The sequence below is a fragment of the Chaetura pelagica genome, unplaced genomic scaffold (genome assembly GCF_000747805.2).
Source record: "Chaetura pelagica isolate M959 unplaced genomic scaffold, ChaPel_1.0 scaffold12, whole genome shotgun sequence".
Lineage (NCBI taxonomy): Eukaryota > Metazoa > Chordata > Aves > Apodiformes > Apodidae > Chaetura > Chaetura pelagica.
The window spans coordinates 3,296,985-3,321,366 of record NW_009952801.1 but is presented as its reverse complement, the minus strand read 5'-3'; the positions used below and the strand labels follow the sequence as shown (position 1 = coordinate 3,321,366).

The following is a 24,382-nucleotide window of genomic DNA, read 5'->3' as shown; positions in this document are numbered from 1 at the left end:
AGTTCAATCTATCTTTGCATGGATAGGCAGAAATATGAATAGTTTCAACAAAGACATATTCTGTTACAAGCAAAATGCAAATAACCATTTCTTTGTCCTTTAAGTTGAGATCCAAGAACTTCCTTGAAAAAGAATTTGTGTTAAAGAATAGAAACCATTCTGACATTGCAGGTTTTTTTCTTGCAATCATAGCATGATGTTTTAGGCATGAAAACAGGAGCTTAACTGTGTCAGTCCTAAGGACAAAAGAGTTAATATAAACAGTTTCTAAGATGTTCTTTATGTCTGCACCCTTCAACTCAAGGAGTCCATCTGTTCTTACATATTGCAGGTGCAGTTTGTGGCAAAAAATTCTGCATTCACATACCTCATCTGCTTTGTCATTAGACAAAGTAAGAAGTCCATTGAAGTCCTCCATTATAAATTATCTAACATATCTGTTAATGACTTTTTTCTAGGAGTACAGATTTTATAGCCAATTAACAATGGGACAGTGAACCTTTCCCTTTTAATAATGACTTCAATGGTTCCTAGTGTTTTAAACCCATTTTTAAAATTGTAGTTCAGTAATAACTCTTTAATGATAGAATAGCCATGTAGCTCATTGTAGACAACTGCCCATTTCACAACCTTGTGAGGTTCAGCTGACAGAAGCTGAAGTAATTGAGAAACTACTGCACTGGGGAAAGGAATAGTCCTGAAGATAGGAGTTTCTTTCTAATACCCTTACAGACCAAGCAGGGCCAATGCTCTGTACCACAGTATCCCAAGGTCTCATCTCTCCAACATCCCTTCGATGTTATGGGCAAAAGGAAGAGCTGCAGGAAGCATGCAGTGAAAGATTTCAGTCAAGAGGAGAAACAGCAGGCAAAATATGAACTGCTGATGTCTGGAGAATGAATTTTCAGCCCTTACAGTGTTGGTCTTCTGCTTCACTTTCCCTCCCTCACCTTCACACTCTTTTCCTTAGCTCTTCTTCACAGCCATTTTGCTGCTCTCGTTCTTTCCTTCTCTGTGCATCTATTGTTTTTCTGCCTTGGTAACTTCTTGCTTATTCTTTAAATCTCAAGGCTCTAGCATGACATTTCCTGCAATTATATTACACAGCCTGTCTGTGTGACTTAATTCTGTGATATTCCACCATACAGACAGCCACACAACCACACATTAGAGAACTGTTTCGTTAATAAGATTTTTCACAGTTTAACACTAGGGACACCCTTTGAAGGATTATTAGATCAGAGTGGAAACAAGACTGAAAATTGGAAAATGGCTTATTGTCCTTTTCATGTCAGAAGCGATGTATCTGTATCACTAACCCCCTTTGCATGTAATCTTTCAGGTTTTGGTGTTTCTGTGTTTTCTGTGTATTTTTTTCTATATTACAATATGCTGTCTTCTGACTTGCTAAAATTTTTACAGTGTGGACAAAGTTGACAAATACAAGCATTTGAAGTAAAAATAAAATATAAAATAAAATATAGTATAAACTTTTCAAAGTTCCTGAACATCTGTTTTCTTGGATTTGAGGGTTGATTGCTATGAACGTCTGGAGATTCTCATCCTTAATCGTCCTAAAAGATAGGTTGACATCATACATGCAGAAAGGTATCTGAGGTGATGACATGCTTCAGAGGAGTTTTTTCTGAAAAGTGCCATTTGATGTGTAGTAAATGGAACAAAGCAAGTAATTTGTAACAAATAATTTGTTGGGTTTTTTTTACTTTCATTTTCTTTCTTGGCTAGAGAAATATCTGCTAGCTATTAAGGCTGCTGCTGCCTGTGTTCTAAGGAAATCCAGTGGCAGAGCTGAATGCTAAATTGTCTTGTGAGTGAAACAGTGAGACACCTGAGAGCAACAGAGGATGCCAAGGGATAAATATGCCAAAAACTTTTTGATGTCAGAAACCTCCACTAATTACCTATAGAATGTAAATCAAAGTCTTTTTATTTCTTCCTGTTGTCCCCTATTTATATTTGTGGGAAACTTCTTAATTACATTTCACTGTCCAGTCAGTACATACCAGAGTAGGCTTTGAGGGGCTCGCATGATATTTATGCTTCTCCTTCACTGGAGACATTCAAAACCTGCCTGGACACGTTCCTATGTGATGTGCTCTAGATGATCCTGCTCTGGCAGGGGGATTGGACTAGATGATCTTTTGAGGTTCCTTCCAACCCCTAAGATTCTGTGATTCTGTAATTCTGTGGTTCACCATCCTGCTGTGTGCAGGATATTTACATACTTTTTTCCTCCTTTTTTTTGGTTTGTTTTCTATCCCTATGAAGTATATCTTTACAATTCTCTTGACTCTGTATTCTGAGCTATTGCCCTCTCCCTGTCTTTTCTTACCACTTCCTCTGTTCTCCCTTAGTCTCTTTTTTGTCTTCTCTCTCCTCTGTTGTTTTGACTTCTGATTCTTTGCCATGAAACATAACTTCATTCCTTTCCTTCTCCTAATTTTGGAGAAGGCTTGGAAGCTGTGAAACTCTTTTCTGGATCCCTTTATTTTGTTAATGTCCTTAACCTGTTTTTTATCCGGTGTCCTTAGTACACCAGTGGTTTTTTCATTATTGTCTTCCATCTTGCATAATATTAATAACTGTTTTTCTATTTGTGCTCCAAAGTGTTCCATATTTCCAGTAGCTCCAAGCCTTCCACCCTTGCAGAGCTTCTTGTTTGCCTTCAATGATTGTCTCCATTCTCATTCTCTTCTTCATGTGTCTTTTCCATTCTTCTTGTTCAGGTAGTTAATTTTCATGTGTGGAGTTTGAGTCTTGATGGCAGCTTTTCTGAGTAAATAGAAAGGAGGGAAAGGAGACCATCATAGGCCAGTTATCCCAGAGATGGCATAGGGAAGAGCTACATGGTGAGCTGAAGCTATACCATGAAGCTTGTAGGATTATAGACTCAGTGCAAGAATGCAGTTCAGTATTTTTCTATTATAAAGTGGGTAGGAAACGTCAGCTGGCTCACTTTATCCTCTCAAAAACGCATTAGCATAAAAGCAAGATTGTCGTTTTCTTTGTTACAACTCTTATTATGAAACTATACCCATAAAATGGTGCTGTTATGGCTTTATTGCATTCTATGTTATAGCAGTTTTAGTGGCTGACTTCAATGTAGCAATTTCATAGATAGTCTTAAAAAAATGGTTGCTGTAGTGGTATAGTTTCATTTGATATTTTATGAACTATTGTTCTGTGTAATTAAAATGTTACCTGGAACTTGCATATACTATAAAGTATTAGATGCAATATTCTAAAAATCTGGGAAAACTTTCTGGGCTATCATTGTCATTATCTCAAAAAATATCTTTGTTGTCATTTTTAGACTATAAAGCAAAATAGTTTCTAATTTGTTCATCACTTTGGTGTAGTATGTTCCATACAGGCTCCTTTTGGTAGGCTATGAGGTATTCCCATGCTGTAGTTATCCAAGTCCCAAAATTTTGTGATATCCTGGAGATCTTTTTTTATGACTGGGCCAGATTGGGAAGATTCCTTTGAGATTAATTAAGACAAATTTCAACTAGCTCAGAGGTTTATGGAAGTCTTTAAAATAAAGTCTTCCTGAAGCAGCCTGTACCAATTCAAGTTACCTACTTAAGGATGTACAATATATTTAAAGCAATTTGAATTTGTTTCTTACAGACATTAATTACAAAGGCAGAAATTCAACAAATGCTAAATGACATAATTGTGCTATAGTAGAAACTTTTCTCCACAAATAAATGACTTAGAAGTTTTATTGAAAGTTAAGGAGCATTTTAAAATCTCAAGAAAATTAATAAAGAACATTAAAATCCTCACTTAGTTATATCAGGTAATAAATATCACTAAACAATTCTTTCATTGCTTGGAGGCAATTGCATCTTTTAATGTTTTTGTTATTATCCATTTTCATTAGGTAACTACTTTATTATATGAATATATGTTTTTTTATAGCACCTAAGAGGGCTTGTTCCCAGCCCATTTCTGGTGAAGATAGAGACTTTGATATTTATGCAATCTAATTTCAGTGTAGAATGGGGCTCTGAGATAGGGTGCATCTGATTTCTAAGACTCACTCAGAGATGTCAGGTAAGGTGAAATGTAATCAATTTTGCATTTACCACTGCAGGGCAATCTATGGCACCACCTCTGATGTGCAGTGATATGAACTTCAAAAATATATTTTGTCCAACAAACTGTACCTATCATACAATATCACTGAGCTGATCGATCAAATAGTGAGAGATATTTAATAAACATGCTTGTAATTCAAGCTAATAACATTCTAGCCATTTTAAGGAAGGTAGATTTGGTGACCAGTAGTTTCACACTGCTCAAATTCATGATATGCACTGTATATTTATTTAACTATTTAATACTTTCAGGACAAAATCATCACCTGAATTTAACCATAAAATATTCTGAATGTTACCAAATGCTTAAAAAAAGCAACATGTCTGTTCTTTATGTCTAAAACAAATTAACTGGAAAGAGTTATATACCATTGAAATCCTTTAGCTGTTTTGATTCTTTACTTAACTTGTGATTGTTTTGTATTGGTTGCTTTTAGAGGAGGCAGAATAGCTTTGCTTAGAAGTGTACGTTAAAAATATAAAGCTGCTAACATCAGCTTTGATGAAAATTACAGTGACTTTTTTCAAACTAAATAAAAATTCAGGATAAGTGAGAAATTTGAATCCATGCCTAGCGAACAGTGACAGTAATATGAGAAGGATCTTACCCATGTATGTTTAAATTTTGAAACTGTTTGTAAAATATTTTAATTCACTTTTAAATGCACTGAGGTTTCTCTGATCTTTAAAAATGAACATTTGCCAACGGTAAATATGTTGCAGATCTGACACAGGAAGGGGAGAGGAGAGTTTGTAAGGGTTTAGGATATAGCTGTAGTAAAAATATAGTAAAAGATGGCTTTTTATTTGAGGTTTTATAGATTTTGCTGTAAATATTGGCATAAATGACAGATATTGTAGAGCTGTAGCATATGTTCCTTTTGAAAGAAAGACATTTTCACTTATTCAGTGAATTGAGGCCTCATGTTACTCCCTGCAGACCATGTCATAGCCTTTCCAACCTCCCAGGACCAATGACTTATCCAAACCAAACATCTGCTTTTCCATTCAGTGCAATTATTCAGTGTGCTACGGGGGGCAGATGGTTGTTAATCGGCAGATCATTAATGTGGCAGGCCACTCTCTCTTTCTAGCCTGAGAAAGGTCACAAGGTGTTAAGTTCCCTTGCTTCAGGCTGGTAAGATGCATGTCCCATGATTCAGTTGGATTTTTTTTATGTAGAACTGCAATTGAATTACTTAATACAATTACAGAGGAGCTTTTAATTAAACCTGTTTTCATTTAAAAAAAAATATGGTTTTACACTATAAGAATGATACAACAAAGAGATGGTTTAGTGTCAATTATACCTTAGCTGTCAGAAGCTCTGAGTGCTGAAATCTGGTGAATGTGAATCCTCATCAGAAAGCAGCAAGGATACTCAACTGCTACTCTTAAGACAGTCTCCAGCTATGTGTGTCAATTTTCTGCAGAATTTAATTTAGCTCTAATGATGAAGAAATCTCTCTATTCACACAGTCCTGTCAAGTCAAACTTTGGACAATCTAAATGAAGTAGACGAGGGCTTCAGGGAGTAGTAGCAGAGTGACATACTGAAGAGATTTCACTTTCTTTTCCATTCACACAGGTTATATTGAGGAAGCCTGTATTATTCCATGTCCCTCAGACTGCAAGCTCAGTGAGTGGTCCAACTGGTCTCGTTGTAGTAAATCCTGTGGGAGTGGGGTAAAAGTTCGGTCTAAGTGGCTCCGTGAAAAACCCTACAATGGTGGAAGACCCTGCCCAAAGCTAGATCATGTTAATCAGGTAATTTGGTTTATATTTATATTCTTGATACAGCTCTTTTTCATACCTCAGATACTCCTTTTTGCTGTGTTGTTTGTTGATGTAGAAAAACTATACGATGTAAGGAGCAGATACAAGTAGAAGGAGAGTATGTGTTGGCATAGATTTCCTCAGTCAGCAAAGGATCTGCCTTCATTACTTCCTCATCTGAAAGACCTTAACACATTATCTGAACTACAGATTTGAGGCAATAAAACTTTCTTACATGCAAATTGTGAAGACCAAGTTTCTGAAGATCTTCTCTGGCAATGGGTAAATTGTTTCATTACAGATGCTCAAACTAGTAAGATTCTCAGTGATTCTATGATCCAGGAGCTCACTGGGAATACTTTGAGCATTTCGTCTTTGGGACCAAGTTTAGCACTAGTCCAAGTCAACTCCCTGAAGCTTGTTTGCTGCTCTGTTCTTGAAGAGTTTTAGAGAGAAAAACCTTCTTTATTAATTAATTTATGCTCTTCATACTTTATTCATACTACTGTTGAATTTAATTTCATCTGCAGAGGCATGTTAAACAGCAACACTGTCTTCTCTGTGCATATTCAAAGATTGAAAAAAATGTGCTGTCAATTTACATTTGAATAAAAATGCATGTGCTTAATATTATCTTATTGACATTTCACTAGCACAGAGTCAAATGGCTTGTTGATCTAATTTTCTACTGTAGGAAATGTAATTAGTTCTAATTTAGAAAATAGTAAGTGTTAAACTGCAGCTAATAAACTAAGTTTGTGATTTACTGTAACAAAATACAAACTAGACTTAGGGGTGCTGGATTTGTGTCAGCATGTAAATATGCTTTAAATTAGGAGGAATGTGTTTCAATAGGAGCAAATTATAGTCTATGCAGAAATATTTTTCCTTCTTTATCAGTCATACAGAACATGATAGGCTTGTATTTTTCTGCATCAAAGGTGATTTTGCCGGAGGTCTGTTAGCCACTTTTATGCAACACTATTGCCCTCTACTGGTACTTTGACTCAAATCTGATTAATTGCAATGTTCCCTGGTACTTACCAAATAGATGATTCGAAATGTAATTATTGTTAAAATAAAATTGAAATATAGTATTTTCATGGGAAGAGAGCTCTACAGACAGAATAAGAATTTTAAAGAATATAGAGACTGTATCTTTCAATTGAAATGCATTCACTGTCAATTCAGATACAGTCAGGGAATCCACTGGCATTCAAATTTTGAGTTAATAGTTTAATATAAATATGATCCACCATTCATTCAGCTGGGAAACTACTGAGTCTTCTGAATAATTATTTCAATTATTAAATACAGATATTTTATTTTATGCATTTATTACTTATATATGTAACATGTTTATTTGCATACACACCAAACATAAGGGTTAGACTGGGTCTTTGGTGCTTATGAACTCTTGGGAAAGACTGCAACATGTTGTCTAGATCATGGAAGAGAAGATGGGAAGGAGCTGCTACTCTGCTAGTATGTACATAAAAAGCTTTTGTAAAAAAGGAGGAAATAATCCATTTTCTATGGCCATCGTGGATAGGATAAAAAGCAGTAGGCTTAGACTGTTGCAAGCAGATTTGGGTTAAGCCTTGGTAAGGCTAATGGAACACTGAAATAAAGTGCTTAAGATAATTGTCAAGTTTTAAGAGCAAGTTCCTCAACAACTTTTGAGTCTGACTGCATTTTGCAGGATGAGTGGCATAGTGAGTGCTAGATGTCTCACTGAGCATCTTTCCTTCTGGACCATATATGCCAGGGTGACTCCCAAACTGTGTTCCAACTGGAGGAAGCTTGCTCAGTACTCATTTCACTAGGCTAAAAGTCTTCATATTTATAACAGTGATAGAGCCATGTTTATAATAAAATCATATGAATGACTGTCAGAGGATTTCCGAGGCTAATCTGAGACTGTTAGAGAAAATTAGGCCATGCCTCTCTTCATTTGGTCCAAGCATTATTTACCTCTTTATCCAGCAGTTGGGTTTGGTATTCTTACAACATCCAAATGCCATGTCCTGCAGTCACAATGAAAAAACTGCCAGTAGAGTCAGGAGAACATCCTTAGGACACATGCAATGCTATAGAGGGTTCTCCTTTGCCTTTCTGGCAAGAAGCAATTTTGTGTTACTGGAAAGGCTGTTGAATAAGCAGAATTTATGTGTTTCTTCTTATGCCAACCAGGGTGAGACATACAGAGACAATTCCCTAAATAAAGGCTTCCTTTTGGAAATTCTGGACAAGAAAAAAGTGCCACTTTCTAAGTTGTGCACTGAGTCCAGTACGTTCCTTAACATGCATATACACCACCCATCTTTACACTGGGTTAATGCTTATGTAGTTCAAGGAAGGCCCAGATAAGCTGGGCTGTGATGGTCTTCTTGTGCATAGGCTCATCAGCTGCATAGTGATATATCAGACTCTCTACACATTCACTGTTCAAGGCTTTTTGTGTGTGTGTGTGACTGATGGTGTGTTGTTGCATGTTAACTGATAAGCTATCAAACCATCAGCCCTCTTTTTCTACCCACGGAGTGTTGATGAGAAGAAATCAAGGGCTTGTTAAGACAATGTCCTAGATTGTCTAGAAATATTACTTGTGCTGACCTGATACCCAGAGTGATGCGTGAAGTTGCTAGTATACAATAATTTTGAGCCAATGGTCTTTAAGAAATCTGTGCATATTTAAAATATTCAATAAAGGACTCATGAACTTTTGAAGGATGAGAAATGCCAACTCCTTTTACGCCCCCTAGTCTATTGCACTTAGTGCTGACAGAACAATTTCAGTTTTTAGTGAAGTGCAGCATCCACAAAAACCATTGAGGATTTTCACTTGTTTTAGGGAAACTGTATCCCTACGGTGTGAAGAGTTGATGTTAATTTTAGGCAAAAAGCATTCGGGTCTGAGAAGGAGCTAATTTACAGGTTCTTCCCAACTTGTTGCGATTTAGAAATGTTGGTTTTTTTCCAAGGGAAAACTTCTTGCAAAATCACCTCATGATAGTGAGTGAAATCCAAAAGGAAAAAAAATTAAAAATGGATCCCTTTTGTTCGGCAGAAGTCATGGAATATTGTTTGTTATAAAAGCTAGATTAATGCCATTTAAATGCTTGTGCTTCACTCTAATAAATCTTTCTTTTTGTCTTTGGTTTTTCTTTTGGGTTCATGAAAATATTTTCTTCAGGCTCAGGTAAGAATTTCTAAAATAAAAATACAACCTTAACATGTGCTTACTGATTATGCTCTGATGTTTACATTATCTTTTTTTTTCGTAATGCGTCTTTTAGAAATATGGAATGATCACTAATTTATATATGTATATAGATAAAAGAGTGATATTAAGCATCCACAATTAAATATAAAGTGAACCAGTATATATTGGTATAATTTACCTTGAGCTCATGTCTCTTTAGAAATACAAAAACCCCACAACTAATAACAGCGAGATGGAATAGTTGAGGAGACATGTGAAGGATAAAAGTAAACTTTTAGTAGAGTTCTAGCAGCATTTTTCAAAAAGGTGTACTTGTGAGCTAACCCAGTTACAGATATTATGTTAGTTGTGTTGATGCTATTGGTGGAAATAGGCTAGTGTAGGCTTAATGGCAGAGAAAACCAGGGAATCTGTCATTAGTTGTCTTAGTGTCTGACTTTTTGTTATTTCTGTAGTTTTCTTTCAAGTATTTTATCTGTATTATTACTACAGCTCTGAATCAGCCACTTTACATTTGTTATTATTGCCAAAAACAGCATTGACCTTTTATTGCATGTTTATTTTACTCATGTGCACAATGACTGACAATATGGATTCCAGGTGTATGAGGTAGTCCCCTGCCACAGTGACTGCGGCCAATATGTATGGGTTACTGAGCCCTGGAGCGTCTGCAAAGTGACCAATGTGGACTTAAAAGAGAACTGTGGAGAGGGTGTTCAAACAAGAAAAGTCAGGTAAAACAGTATTGTTTCTGTTTCACTTTAGAGAGCTTTCACTTTTAGTTATGGCTGTATTTAATTTGATGTAATTCTGTGAAATTTACAGTGTTAAATCCAGCCATATATACTGGAGCAGAACCCATTTTGAAAAATTCCCAAAGAATACTCCAAAAAAATCCAATATGAAAAAGCAAAATTAATCAGTGTGTATATTGAAAAATAGACTATAACACTGCCATAAAACATAAAGAAAGAATGTGTTTTCAGCCCTTGGGACTAAAACCATCTAACTTTTCATTTATTATCACATAATGCCATTAAAGTACTAATTCCACAAAGCTAATATATGCTTATGATGTATGTCTGGTGTTTACCTTAGAGAGTGTTTCAAAAATTACTTTAGTCTGATAATGTAAGGTATTTAAAAAAAAAAAAAAAAATTAGTCAAATTAAAGAACCTCTGAATACTTCTGTGTGTATGAAAGGCTTCCTATTGACCTGAGGTTTTCTCCTGCAATTCTGGAAAACAGATGCAAGCTTCTTAATTTGAATGATCCTAGTCATGTACTAGTTGGTCTTACGCAGACACATAGAAGGGGTAAGTTAACAGTAGACCACACATCATTGGAAATACAGTGGAATGAAGACTGTTGTCTTCAGCTCTACAAAGCTAAGCATATTCATTTATCATCTTAACTGGGCCTCCAGCTGCTAATGTAATATAATGGTAATTGAAAAGCATGTGTGAAAATTTGGGATTAATACCAAGAATAGAAAATGTTAAAAGTCTTAATAGCTATAGATTTAAAATTATCAGTTGAAGCATGAATAAAATGTATCTAACTATAAATAATTGTTATTGTTCTGGCTTAGAGTCAAGTAAATCACCTGCCCAGAAACTCCCAGAAAATCACTGATAGGGACTATCTAAATTCAGTTTATTTGATCTGTATGTAGATGACTGTCAGCTGCAAAAATGAGGGTTATTTTTGATTCTTTAGCTTTTCTTGGATATTTGTAGATTACTACTTTGTTCTATTACTTTAATTATTTAGTGATTGTTATGTGCTCATGAAATGTTACAGTGCTTTGGAATACTGTGAAACACAGTACAAAATCCATGGCAAATGCAGCTTATGTGCAGTTCTTTTTCCTAGGTGCATGCTAAACACTGTGGATGGTCCTTCTGACACTGTAGAGGACTATCTGTGTGATCCTGAAGAGATGCCACTTGGTGCAAGAAAATGCACCTTACCATGTCCTGAGGACTGTGTTATGTCTGAATGGGGATCATGGTCTCAGTGTTCTTTGGTAAGAAGTCTACTGAAGTGTAACTTCTATAGGTTTAGGAGGATACTTTAAAAAGGTGTACATGACGTAATATTTGAGCCTAGCTGTGAGCTTCTCTGAAGTAGTGCAGTCATGGCACTAAAAATGTCACTATCCTGTAATGAGCAAAATCTCTTGATTAAGACTGAACAAAGAAAAATCATTTTGGGTCCCCTCTCCCCTTCCTGTCAGCAAAAAAACCAAACAACAAACCCAAACAAACAAACAAGCAAAAAACCCAAACCAAAACTGAACAAAATATAAACAAGGAAATGGTTTCTCTTACACAACAGAAAGAGCCTGTTATTTTAAACATTAGTGTTTTGTGAAGGTATTATTTGAAAGGTTGTTATAGTGTTCCATGAAAAGGCATCAGGGTGCTTAAACATCAAAGCTGTTTCCAATCTTCCTTTGAAGCCATGCAATGGAAGCAGTGTCCGCGAAAGGTCAGCTGCATCCCTGAGACAACCAGATGATGGAAAGTCCTGTCCTGCTGCTACCGAGACAGAAGTCTGCACGTTGAACAAAAACTGCTACCACTATGACTACAATGTGACAGGTATTTGTGGTGTTAGGCTCTAGTGGCCGCCTGGGACTGTGGCTTCATCTTACTGGACAGATTTTTCAGCTTTTTCTTCTTATCTGGAGGGAGCTGCAGAGCTTGCACTGAAAACTGATTCAGACTGTTTGATCCAGAGAAAATATTACTGGAGGCTTATCTACTTGGGTCAAATGTGCATGCTGTACCTGAAGGAAATGTATTTCTCCTGTCATTTAGTGATTTTCTCAAAATCCATATAAATGAAACCAAATACAAACTTTTTGGGAAAGCATCATGGCACTATTTGCAGTAAAAATCTGTAGCATCTGCATGTGTAAAAGTTGCTTGTGAGGATTATTTTAGGCCATCATAACTAGAATCTGGTGGGAGATTGGATTATTATGAATTCCATTTAAAATGTCTGATACACTAATGAATTCCTTATATCCAGACTGGAGCACATGCCAGCTCAGTGAGAAGGCTGTCTGTGGGAGTGGTATCAAGACACGGATGCTCGATTGTGTTCGCAGTGATGGCAAATCGGTTGACCTGAAGTACTGTGAAGAGGTGAGTGAGTGGCTGTGAGTAACCTCCCTTCTAATGGTGCTAATTAGTGCTGAACCAACTGAGCTTTATGGCATGTAACCCGTCTTTGCCAGATGTTTTGCAACACTATTCATGGATTGTGAAGTACCTCTCAAAATGAACTGTGCTATCAACAGTGGCTTTTACACAATTTCCTTCGGTTACTTTTAAGTGCCTCCATGCATGTATGTTAATTGCTATGTCCTGAAGGAAATTACTTAGAAACAATAATTAATAAAGTAGAATAAAGGTAATAAATCTTAATTAGAACACTAATCATCATTTTAATTTGATACAGTTTCTGCATGGAGCCTTGGACAGCTGCCAATATCAATCATTTACTCAATGTGTTGGAAAATATTTCTCACATGCCATTCTGCAGCTGGGCTGAATGCTAACTTCTGGTATCCAGCTGTGCAATGCAAAAGATACACAAGCTAGTGTGAAAAAATGTGCAGTGTGAATGCAATATTAAAAAGGAGCATATGTGGAGAACTAACTAGCAGACAGGAACCCTTGAAGATTGATAGAGTAATTTTTGCAAATGTTTAGCCTAACTTCAAATTTAACAGCATGGAGACAATAATGTGCAGGAAAATGGGAAGACCTCACAAGTGCTACATTAAGGACATCCTACATACTTTTCTCATGAGAAGTAACTGACACTGTTTCAGATGCCTTTTCCTCAACACCTTGACATCAGAAACAAAATCACTTGCAATGAGGGACTAAGGTAGAGTGGCCTCTACAGCAGCTTTGGTACCAGCATCTTTTCTGTTGGACCTTCCTGGCTAGTATCTGCTCTTTAGGACGTGTCCACAGAGGAGTCTCATCAAAAGTCAAGGAAGTCAGGAAACTCATTGTGTACTTTGGAGTATAGTTTTGTAATGGTTCATTACAAAATATCCTGGATTCCTGAATCTGTAAGTTTTTAGTGAAGGCAGGAGGTTTCAGCTGGCACTAGCATCCTACTCTTGTCCCAAGTTCCTCTTTCACACACAGCTCTTGGATTTTTAATCAAATTTAATAATTTGATCATTGGTGTCTTAGGAAAAAGCTCAGAATCTGACTACCTGCCAGCAGGTTTCTTTGAAGTTAATAGGGGAATGCATTAATGCATTCTGTCATATTTAAATGTGTTAAAAGAAAGAAATAATTTTTAAAAGGCTAATTTGTTATTTGTAAAAGACTGCAGTATTGACTAATTCATACCAAGACATGATTTAAAATATCCATCCACATGAATATTTCAGTAAAAGAAACATGCTTTATTAGATTTTAAGGGGAAATATATTTCTTTACTATAAAGCCAAGAACTTATTTGTTTTGTTAACCAAAGATTTTTAGCAACATTTACAACAAATTATTACACTTTTCACTGAAATCTTGTTTCAGGAAACCTCTGGAGCTTTCCCACATTAAATAAATGAATGTTTATTACTCAGAGAAATAATTAGAGCAAGAAGATAATAGCTCAAAAACTACTTTCTGTAAATGACTGTCCTACAGACATCACTGCAGTCATAGTCTTATTTGCCCTTTTGATTTGCTAGATTATCTAGAGATACATCTTCCTGTAGAAACCTCTGATCCACTCCCCAGTCATTCTGTTAAGACTATTGGTTGAATTATGGATGTGTAAGCAGTGGTAAAACAAGGTCAAAGCCTGATCCAATAACTGTGAGGAGTAAAACCTGTTAACCTGATTAACAAGGAAGCCAAGCTGTTCACATCTTACTGCAGACCCTACACTCTAAAGATGTGAAAGCCAACTCTGTGACCTTCCAGGTCATATGAGGAGAGTGTCCAGGGAATTATCAAAATGTGAATACATACTATCCACTTCTTCCTAATCTAATCACAGAGGATGTGTCAGTGTGTTGCTTTTTTGTGCTTTTTCTGCTGTATTTTTGTATTATAAGAGCAGTGCAGAAATATTAAGTGAAGTTCAAAATAAGATGCATGTGGTTAGAAAAGTTCATAAGAGAAAAACTAAATAATTTTGTAATGAATTAGCTAATGGAATTTTCCCTGGGGTGTCATAAAAATTTATCCTAGATGTGTGAATAAAACAAAAGTTTTGTTTAATTTATGTGTATATACATTTACAGAATTATGATTCTTGTTACTATATGCAAAGAAAAGCGATCAGAATAACTAAACCCCGACTGGTTTATTTCACTAAGAAATGAAGATGCCTGATTGAAGTGTCTGATTTACGATACAACATGTAGTTCAATAAACTGATAAAAGCTATACATAAAACAAACCTTCACACTTTTGACTATTACCCTCTCCAAGTATGAGCATCAACATAGTTAGATACTAACATTTCTTTCCAGCAATATGATCTTGTTTTTGTTTTAGTCAATCAGCTAAAGAAGCTATCCAGTCAGCATGGTTACTGCTAGGATAAATACATTTCTAGAGCTTATTTTCAAGTCCTCATTAAGTTAACATAGTTCCCTTCAAGCTCTCAAGGCACAGTAATACTGGACTACTTGGTCTCTAAATCAACAAAATTAGCACATCAAAAGAAGTCAGCTTGTCTTCTTCTTGAGTATTTGAAAATTAAATCACCTAAAGCAAGGTGGTCCTGGTCATATTCATATTTATGGGCTTATTTTTATTCATTTACCTTCAATTAAAGATCAGAAAAGCCTAGAAACCAGCAGTTTTGTCTGCATTAGAAAGTAAACTTTTTGATTTTATAAGCAAATTGTCTACTTGTCAGATTACACGATTAACCTCCAGCAGAGGTTAATCTGCTGTGCCAAACATTCCTATAAACAAGTACAGACGCTTTTTGTGGATCTCAGGGTTTATAGGGCATGCTGGTGTGGCAGCCTGCTGCCGCTGGCGTGTGCAACTAGGAGTATGGGGCACTCAGCTGTAGCTGTCAGTGTAACTCCTCCAGTACTTGCCATACTCAACCACAACTCATGCAGGACAGAGGCTCTTTCAGGTAAGAGAGCTACAGAACAATTTTCCAAATATTTTCTAAGCTCTTCAAGGTGAATTGTGGTTCATCAATTGAAGGAAGGAGAGGGATGATAAAATAATATGTGATTAATATTGAATTGTAGCCTGCCAGTTGTTCCCCAAACTTATTTCAGTAGCACTTCAATATCTAAAACATGCAAATGGCAGATCACTGTGGCTAGTCTACCCTTCAGCTGTCTCCTCTTCACCTTCAGTATTCTCTTGGGCTTTTCCTTCTCTAGCTGCCAAAGTCCAGCTGAGAAGGCCAGTCTTGAAATACAGCAGTCATGTTTCTGTGATTGGCAGGAATCAATTTAGCAGGCTTTAAAGCCTTTGCTCAGAAGATTTGAGTCAAATACAGACTTCAAAGATGGTTCTCTAGTTTCCTAATTATCCAAATGCCAGATTATCCAAAGGTTTCAGGTGTTGCCTGTGTATGATAGCTGGATAATCAAGTTTATACTGTACTACAGAGAAAAGCCAGTGACTCATTCTTTGATGTATAAAACAGAACAGAGGTCTTAAACCTCATTTTTCTCAATAAATGGTACTGCAAATGCAAATTAGAGAGTTACTGAGTTTATCAGCATGAAACATTTCCAGTACTTATGGTAGTTTATTTATAGGGGAATATGTCAATTTTGTGTCTGATTATTGCTCTATGCTTGCATTTAGTAGGAAGTAGTGGTTTTATTTCCTTTGTAAAGTCTTAATTGCTGGGTTTATGTCATTAACCTTTCCAGTCTTTAAAATTAATAGGTTTTGAAATGTCTAGCTTGCTTCCCCCCCCTCAAACTATGTGGGAAAATTATCTACCTAAAGATATCCAAAACCTCCTGTGATTCTGAGAGGCCTCAATGATAATCAAAGTCCATTGATGAAGGCCAATGCAGAGGACAGTCTTTTATGCTGGAAACTGCAGATCTGTTCATACTGGCAGGATTGATTTATTAATTTTTCACATTTTATATCATGCACATTAAAATTGACCTATGCTTTTTAACTCATTCTGGGACTGTGCAGGCTGCAGGGGTTATTATTGTCATGCTAATATTTATGCCATCAATTATATTCCAACTTGCATCATATATTTTCATGTGCATTAGTGACAATATCTGTTTTCTTCCTTGGATGGGGAAAATCTGGAGCATGAGAGTTTGTAAGAACATAAAAATGGCTCTGCAAGATCAGACCATCCCAGGTGGACAGTTGGACTAGATGATCTTAGAGGTCTTTTCCAACCTTCATGACTCCGATTCTGTGACCATGTAGCCACTGGGCCTCAACATGGTCAATAAAACTCTTTCTTCCCTATGGGGATTCCATCAATTATTAGTATTAGGCAGACTTCTGCCTGAAGAAGAACTCCGAACAGAATGTATTTTTGGAAAAACATGTGAGTCTGGCTATTATCTGTGCTCTTTTCTCTCATCGAATATTATGTTTTAGCTTGGTTTGGAGAAGACATGGCAAATGAATATCTCCTGTGTGGTGGAATGTCCTGTGAACTGTCAGCTCTCTGACTGGTCCCCTTGGTCTGAGTGTTCTCAAACATGTGGCCTTACAGGTGAGTATATACCTTTGATATTTCAAAGACTGAGCTCTTTTTTTTTTCTTTATTAATATCCAAGGTAGAGTCTAGTTACAGAGGAGCTCATGGTATTTATTGGTACAGATATGTCTCAGAATAAGGGCCTGAAAGCACTATTGTGCCAGGCAACTAAGGTGTACAAACTACTGAAAGGAGAGGCTAGAAGCCCATCTATGAAGCCCCTTCATTCTGTAATCATGTCTGGAATATCTCACTGCAGAGGTTGGATGGTGAGCAATGCATGGAATCCAGTTTCAACTGCTGGGCTCAGAGTGAAAGGATATTGCATTGTTTTGTGTTCCCTGGGGAGTGCACAGCAGGGAAAAAGTCTAGGCAAAACCATCTGAAAGCTCTGCCCACCTCAGGATCCCAACAGAAAGACCTATGGATTTTTAAATAACAATAGTCAATAATATGTTGCTGCAGTACCTAATAATGTAATAATGTTTTGGCTCTTGACATTACCTCTCTAAGCATGACTTCTACATTCAAATAATCTACACTTCTATGTTCAAAATAACCCGTATAGAGGGAGAATTGAACTAGCAGCTCAGTTGAAGGCTTAAATATGTTGCCAGATTTTCCTCTACAAGCTTCTGTTTGTACACAAGTCTTGGACAATTCACCTGATATTTTCTCTGAAGGAGAATTATTTTTGCTGTGCTTTTCAAAATGTGATGGTGGGTTACTATCTGAAATCCCTGTGCTTTTGAAGTATAGAATTTATTTGTAGAAGTGACAGTGTTTATTTTAAAGAGTAATGTAAACAGCTTTCAAATTTTCAGGGCTTTAAACAGATGATGGCAACCTCACAGGTAAGTCTTGAAGATACAGTTTTCCTTTATCTGGATGGGAAGCTGGAAGTAACTGCTATTTTTATCAGTAAGAAACCATAATCTAATAAACCCAGTGACCACAATGGTTAATCACTGTTGTGCACCCATGCAAGCACTCATAAAGTTGAGAAAGAATTCTGTATGTAAAAATTCTTCTATGTGATTTTTTTATCTGATACTTTTCATAAAATCTTTTTTCTCCTGTGACATCTCAGTTGGAGCAGCTGTGAATGATGAGGCTCCAAGTCAAGATGTTTACTTGGTAAACATCTTTCCAGCTGGCTGCAGTGAACATACCTGCCTAGGAAACAGATAGAGTTCTGCTGCTGCATTCTTGGCTTGTGTAGCTTGCTTTCAGCAAAAGATCTGTGTCATGATCGTTAGGTTGTTAATTCCAAATGCATCAGATGTAAATGTGAAACTAAAGATTAATTATTTTGGCCAGCTAACACCGGGTGTGATATATGTTAATCTATGAAATGCCTTAGTTTATTATAAGCCTTAGGAAATAGATTTAAATATATGTCTCTTATTTTAGATTTTCTTCATATATTTATCTGTATATAGATAAAATACCACAGCTGCATTGTTTTGTGGAAACATTTGCGAGGTGCCAAGTCTGGTGCAGCCACTTTACCACTACTTCTGGCACACAAACATTATTTTGGTTATATGACATGACCTCTCTGTAATGCAGCATATTAGTCTAATATTCAGCACAAGATGAACGAAGCAAGAATTGCTGAAAGGATAAAAATGTCTTCCTCTTTCTGTTTATATGAGTATCTCAGTGATGCTTGGTAGCATACTACTCAAAGAGAAGATTAATATTGGATAAGCCTATTGTATTTTAATTTTCTTTGGGCCTGACTACATCACCTTCAAACTCTGCATGTTACATTATCCAGACAGCTAATGAGGGAAAGTTACAAGCTGTTCAGGGTTGTGATAATCAGACAATCATGGGACACATGATTCTGATTTTATCTCAGGGTAAAAGAGAATATGCTGGTTCTCTCTAGCAGCAAGCTGCAGATGAGGACCCAAAATCTCCATGAAGTGCCTCAAACATATTGTCACATTCAGAAAGAGCATTTTCCCACACACTTCTGTACTAGGAAATTACCACTTTTGTTTCCTATTACAGGAATAATATGAAATCCTAATCAGACGTCCTCCTGCATCCATCCTGCACTTCTTGCAGTACAAGTGATAAAGTGTTTCATTTGTCTGTTTTATGGATTTGCATTTTCCAAGAGCCAACAGTTCTGCTTTATAATACAATTTGTCAAATGTGGAAAAAAATAGTTTATTCAAAACCAATACTTTTCACTAAAATAGAACCAGTTTGAGGAATAACTCAGTCTAACCACTTTGTAGTTAGTTATATTGCTCTTTCTCATTTACAGGAAAAATGATCAGAAGGAGGACCATAAATCAGCCATTTCAGGGTGATGGGAGGCCTTGTCCCTCTCAGATGGAGCAATTCAAACCTTGTCCAGTAAAACCTTGTTACCGATGGCAATATGGTCAATGGTCTGCATGCAAAGTTGAGGTAAAAGCCATAAGAGACTTTGAAGTTACAGAGCTTGTATACCTAGGCATATTTGTGATATGCTCAGATACCTACTTTATAGCTTATTTTACTTACTACTTTATAACTTACTCAAAACCTGAAGATTTGTTTTTAAAGTTCCTATTTGTCAACAGATATAACAATGTCCTACATATATTCAAAGGATAAATGTACACTTTGGCATCTTTGCTAATAATTGAAATCCTATTGTGATAGAGTATCTGTAGGAATGATTGACATCTTAGAAGAGATCTCCACTTGAGATACTGCTGTGGTTGCAATTCAAAAACATAATTATTTTCATATGTTAAGAAACAGTGGTAGCAGCCAGAAGAGGCTTTGTTTTGGTTTTGTTTGTTTCTGAAGTAAAAAACAAAGTTTTTGTCATTTGTTTGTTGTTTTGCTTGTTTTTTTTTCTTCCCCTACTGGAATGAACAAGTAGTTAAGTTAAAAGTAATAGAAGTCAGTGACATGTAGTTCAGATCTAGCCTTGTAGCTGTTTTTTCTGTCCAGCATCCATGTACATTCTCTTTCCCCAGGATGCTCAATGTGGAGAGGGAACACGAGTAAGAAACATTTCCTGTGTGGTTTTTGATGGATCCATTGAAGATGCTGGCAAAGTAGTAGATGAGGAATTCTGTGGAGAAATAGAACCTATTATAGATGGTAATAAGAAGATGATACTTGAGGAAACCTGCACTGTCCCTTGTCCAGGTAACACAGCTATTCAAATAAATGTTCCATCTCCAGATTGGCTGGGTATCAGTAGAGTTATCAGTGCCTAGTATCAGCCATAGGCAAATAAGTCTTTTTTAATATGCTTTACTCATTGGATTAATCCATCAAATGATCAACAGAGTTACTTTCCAGTAATGGCCTCATGACAATAAATCAATTAGAAAAAATACCATGTTTTAAATTTTGTAAAACACACATCTCAGTCTCAGATTGTACCTATTAAGAATAGATTTTTTCATAAAATCTTTTGAAATAGAAACTGTGTTTATAAGAAAGACTGTTGGCTTATAGCTATATCTTTGTTTTAAGTGTTTAGATCACCTAAAAGCTTTATTAATACTTTTAATAGTGGCTAAGAACTTGATGCTTACTATGGGTTTCTAAGGAGGATAAGCTAGGGAATATTTTTTGTTTTGCTTCAAGGGGCTATTCCAAACAAAACTAATATTTTGGTCTCTGAGAAAAGATGAGTGTTTCTGGCTGTTTAGGTCACTGGATATGACATGGACTATCATTGCCCCTCTAGATTGAATCCAAAGGAGCTGTTATAAATTATTTGGTCTATGCCCCTAGTACTGAGAAGGATTAAGAGCTGGTAACAGCTGTTTAATTTCCTGTAAAATGCCTCCAGTTCATTTCAAACATTTTTAGAATCTGAAGTACACAGCTGTTGTTTGGTGGAATCATTAGTAATGTATCTTCAGAAATAGTAATTAAGTCCTTCAATTTTAATGTAGCTACCATTCCATCCCAATACTCTGGTTTTGTTCTCTTGCAACTGTCCTCTTTCTCAGAATTTTTTTTTAGTTCATCTCAGATTAGACTGGAGGTAAAGTTGCTTCAATAAATGGAACATACTTAAAACCAGAGAGACTTCCATTGCTTTTTTTGTGCACAGCATTCCAATTGTATGATTGTCATGTATTTTCCCTTATTAAATGAAAATTGGAAGAATAAAACCTTGTGGTTATATTTTGTTGGTATTCAAATATATATAAAAAATATAGCTGCTTACTGCTTGCTTTTAACATTTTGCTGATCAGGAACCTGTTCTTCAACAATCTCACATTTAGCCAGCAAGAATAACTGGCCTGTGGGGATGTGCTAATGATACGCTCCAAGTAATGTTTCCAAAAATCACTTCTTGTTTTCCTATAAAGTATACATCAGTTCTTCAATTATTCATTTCTTCGCTTGCTTTCCTAACGTTGGCAAATAAAATTCCTTCATTAATCAGGCATCTGGTCAACACAGTACTGATTACATCTGTCATCAGTGTAATGCAAGGTAGCATGAATTTTTAATAGCTCTTTCACTGAAATAATGAGAACTAAGAGGTTTATTTATGAGTCTGTGCACAGTCTAGTTCCATTTTCTACTGCAGTTTTAATAAAATGGTCTCTTTGTGTTGTGCCTCAGATCTTCCTTAAATATTCTTTAGCTAATCATACTAATTAGGGTCATTAGTATTTTATTTTATTTTTTTTCCGTTTTACACTATAAGATAGAATTCTACAAATCTCTACTATCCTAACATGAAATAGCGACAGCAGACATTTCAATCAGCTTCCCATTTCCCTTTCTGGCAAAGAATGTTCCAGCAGTCGCTTCTACTGTCTATTCAGAGGAATTTTGCATAAGGCTAAGCAACAATTTAAAACTAGACAGTGTTTTCACTGTCTAAAATCAAAGAAGGATTGTGAACAAGATACATGAATTCAGTGTAAGGCACACAGTGAACAATGCCCAAAAATTCACAAAAAATCCAAGTATTGAGTGGAGCGTTACTCAGAAATTCAAAATGAGAGTGATCATATGGGAGTGCTAGGGAAAAATACACTGCTTTAGAACAAATAGGCTTTTGTTTAATCTTTTCATTATCTTTTTCTAATGCACAGATATTCAGAGACTGTCAAAATATTGTCTTAAATATGTCATGTTTAAGAAGAGGAATGAAAGGAAGTATAAAGAGGGAAAATTAAGAAACTGGACAATTTGACAATATTGACAATTTTTTCTAAGACGTTCTGTATCAAAAACTCTTCATATATTATGACAATTTATCTTATAAAATTGCTGTTTGACAGGGGATTGTTACTTGAGAGAGTGGTCAGAATGGAGCCTTTGTCAGCTAACCTGTGTTAATGGTGAGGATCTTGGCTTTGGAGGGATACAAGTCCGATCCCGGGCAGTAATCATTCAGGATTTACAGAATCAACATCTCTGTCCAGAACAGGCTTTGGAAACAAGACCATGCAATGGTAAGCACCAAAATACACATAGAGCCACTGTCTATAAGAAAAAAGTACAGAAGGCAATAGTTTTCTTTCTGTTCTGGTATCAAAATTTAGGCAAATACGGATTTGATAGGCATAGAGTGTGCTTGAATTTTCCATGTATCAACTGTAAATAGAAAGACTTTCAGATGCTAACTATCTCATGTTACTACTTGAAATACAAACTTTGGAGAATTGAGGATCCTTTAATAATTCTAAAGTTTCTTTTTATGATATAGGGAAAAATAGTTGCCTTTTCTGCTTGATAAGAATAAAAATAAATGTTTAAGTTTTGATACATAACCAAATTTTGATTTCTCTCTGCCATTTTTATTGGTTTTAATTGCATGATATTAAAAAGCCTCAGTCATGCATTCTGCTGGTACTTGATAAAGTATCTAAGAAAAGCCAGTTTCTGTACAGACAGTTCTTGTCCGTTCAGATGCCAGACAGGTCAGGCAAAAAGGAACTTTATAAGGGTGCAGAACAACTCCATTATTTGTCCCAAGCCATGAGGGGTGTACAGCAGAGATTAGACATGAGGGAAAGTATGGCCCAGGCCACTTCAACAAGCACTGGAGCATTGACTGAAGCTCATCAATACCAGGAAAAGAACCTGTGTTTTGAGTAACAGATGGGCTACAACCATTGGGAAGCTATTAGAAAACACCTTTTAGGAGGCTGTCTGTTTTGCCCATCAACTACATTACTCTTACTCCAATGCAGTGTGTACAACCTTTACAGTTTGCATATGTATTCTGCATGTATTCTGTAAGTGCAGGAGACCCTGGGGCCTCCATGAGTGCGGTGCACCCTTCTAAGCTGCTGGGTGAAGGAGGAAGTGACCTACTTAGCCATAAAAGATAAACTTTTAGGGTTGGTATGAGTATGATATGCTAAGTATGAAATTATATGCATGACTATGGTATGCTGATGACTGTGGCTGCCACTAGTGGTAGCCTAAAAAATTGTCATCACATTTAATGAAAAGTGAATTTTCTCTGTGTAGATGGCCACTGCTATGAATATAAGTGGATGGCTAGCCCATGGAAAGGGTCTTCTCGAACCGTGTGGTGCCAAAGGTCAGATGGTTTAAACGTCACAGGTAACTACTCTTTTTGTATACACACAAAAGCATGGAAAATGTGTGGATAATGTCTTTTCCGAGTATATGGAAATTTCTTTTTTAAAATGATCTGCTAAAACCACTTGTTCCTGATATATGAATCAACATGCTGTTATCTTGATTCATCATAGTTTTGCATATTAGAAAATAATTTCTTTTTCAGAATGCAGTGTAATGCTAAAAGTAAATACAAATTTTATCTTCTGAATTGGACAGAAGATATATGTTTGATGGTTTGATGGGTTTTTTTAACATAGACATCCTTACATTTCTAAATTTAGGGTTTCAGATTTCAAGTCCTACAACAAATAGAACTTTAAAGTTCATTTCAGTGTCTATACAGAGGCAGGCAGAGATGTAAAGCTTGATAAGATCATGCCTATATCATACATCTCCTTAAAATTACTAAATATTGAAATTGAATAAATGTGGTAATATAAGTTAATTTCTTTCATTCAACAAAAGAAACTTATTACAGGATTCTTCAGTGGACAGCTGTGGAATATAGTTTCTTTTTCTGCATGAATTAATGAAATCTGAATTACTCAGGTGTCCAAACTCAATAATATCTTCCTATATATTTATTTATATTAATTTTTTTATCAGAATCAGGGATTCAATTAAGCTAAGAGTTACGCATTTTTTTTTTAAATCGTTTTTATATCAGCCCAGATGGTCATAAAAGAATCATAGAGATTATAGCACATTCTCAATGCCAACCACTGTCAGGTTAGTAAAATGAAAGGAGCTCTAATTCATGAACTGCCAATACATGATGATGGAATCCACCACTAATATTGTAATGCTAGAAATACAATATCAGTTTTATTTTTATGAAGTTTTGAAATAATACTTAATAGTCCAGAGTCTCTTTTGCAAGTGTCGCCTTGTGCTGTAAGAATATTAAAATGAATCATCTTCACAGTGAATGCAATGGGGCATTATTTATGCACC

At 36.0% G+C, this 24,382-nt stretch overlaps 1 protein-coding gene across 1 annotated transcript in view; it reads left to right on the top strand.

The window, feature by feature from the left end:
- THSD7A (thrombospondin, type I, domain containing 7A) overlaps positions 1-24,382 on the top strand; it is a 196,484-nt gene that overhangs the window by 163,792 nt on the left and 8,310 nt on the right. Inside the window, exons 14-24 of the mRNA XM_009994927.1 lie at positions 5,716-5,894; positions 9,100-9,105; positions 9,730-9,863; positions 11,006-11,159; positions 11,595-11,736; positions 12,170-12,285; positions 16,735-16,852; positions 19,122-19,267; positions 19,828-20,002; positions 22,114-22,287; positions 23,312-23,407. Of these exons, the coding sequence (XP_009993229.1) occupies positions 5,716-5,894; positions 9,100-9,105; positions 9,730-9,863; positions 11,006-11,159; positions 11,595-11,736; positions 12,170-12,285; positions 16,735-16,852; positions 19,122-19,267; positions 19,828-20,002; positions 22,114-22,287; positions 23,312-23,407 (1,440 nt within the window). The remainder of the gene's footprint in view (positions 1-5,715; positions 5,895-9,099; positions 9,106-9,729; positions 9,864-11,005; positions 11,160-11,594; positions 11,737-12,169; positions 12,286-16,734; positions 16,853-19,121; positions 19,268-19,827; positions 20,003-22,113; positions 22,288-23,311; positions 23,408-24,382) is intronic.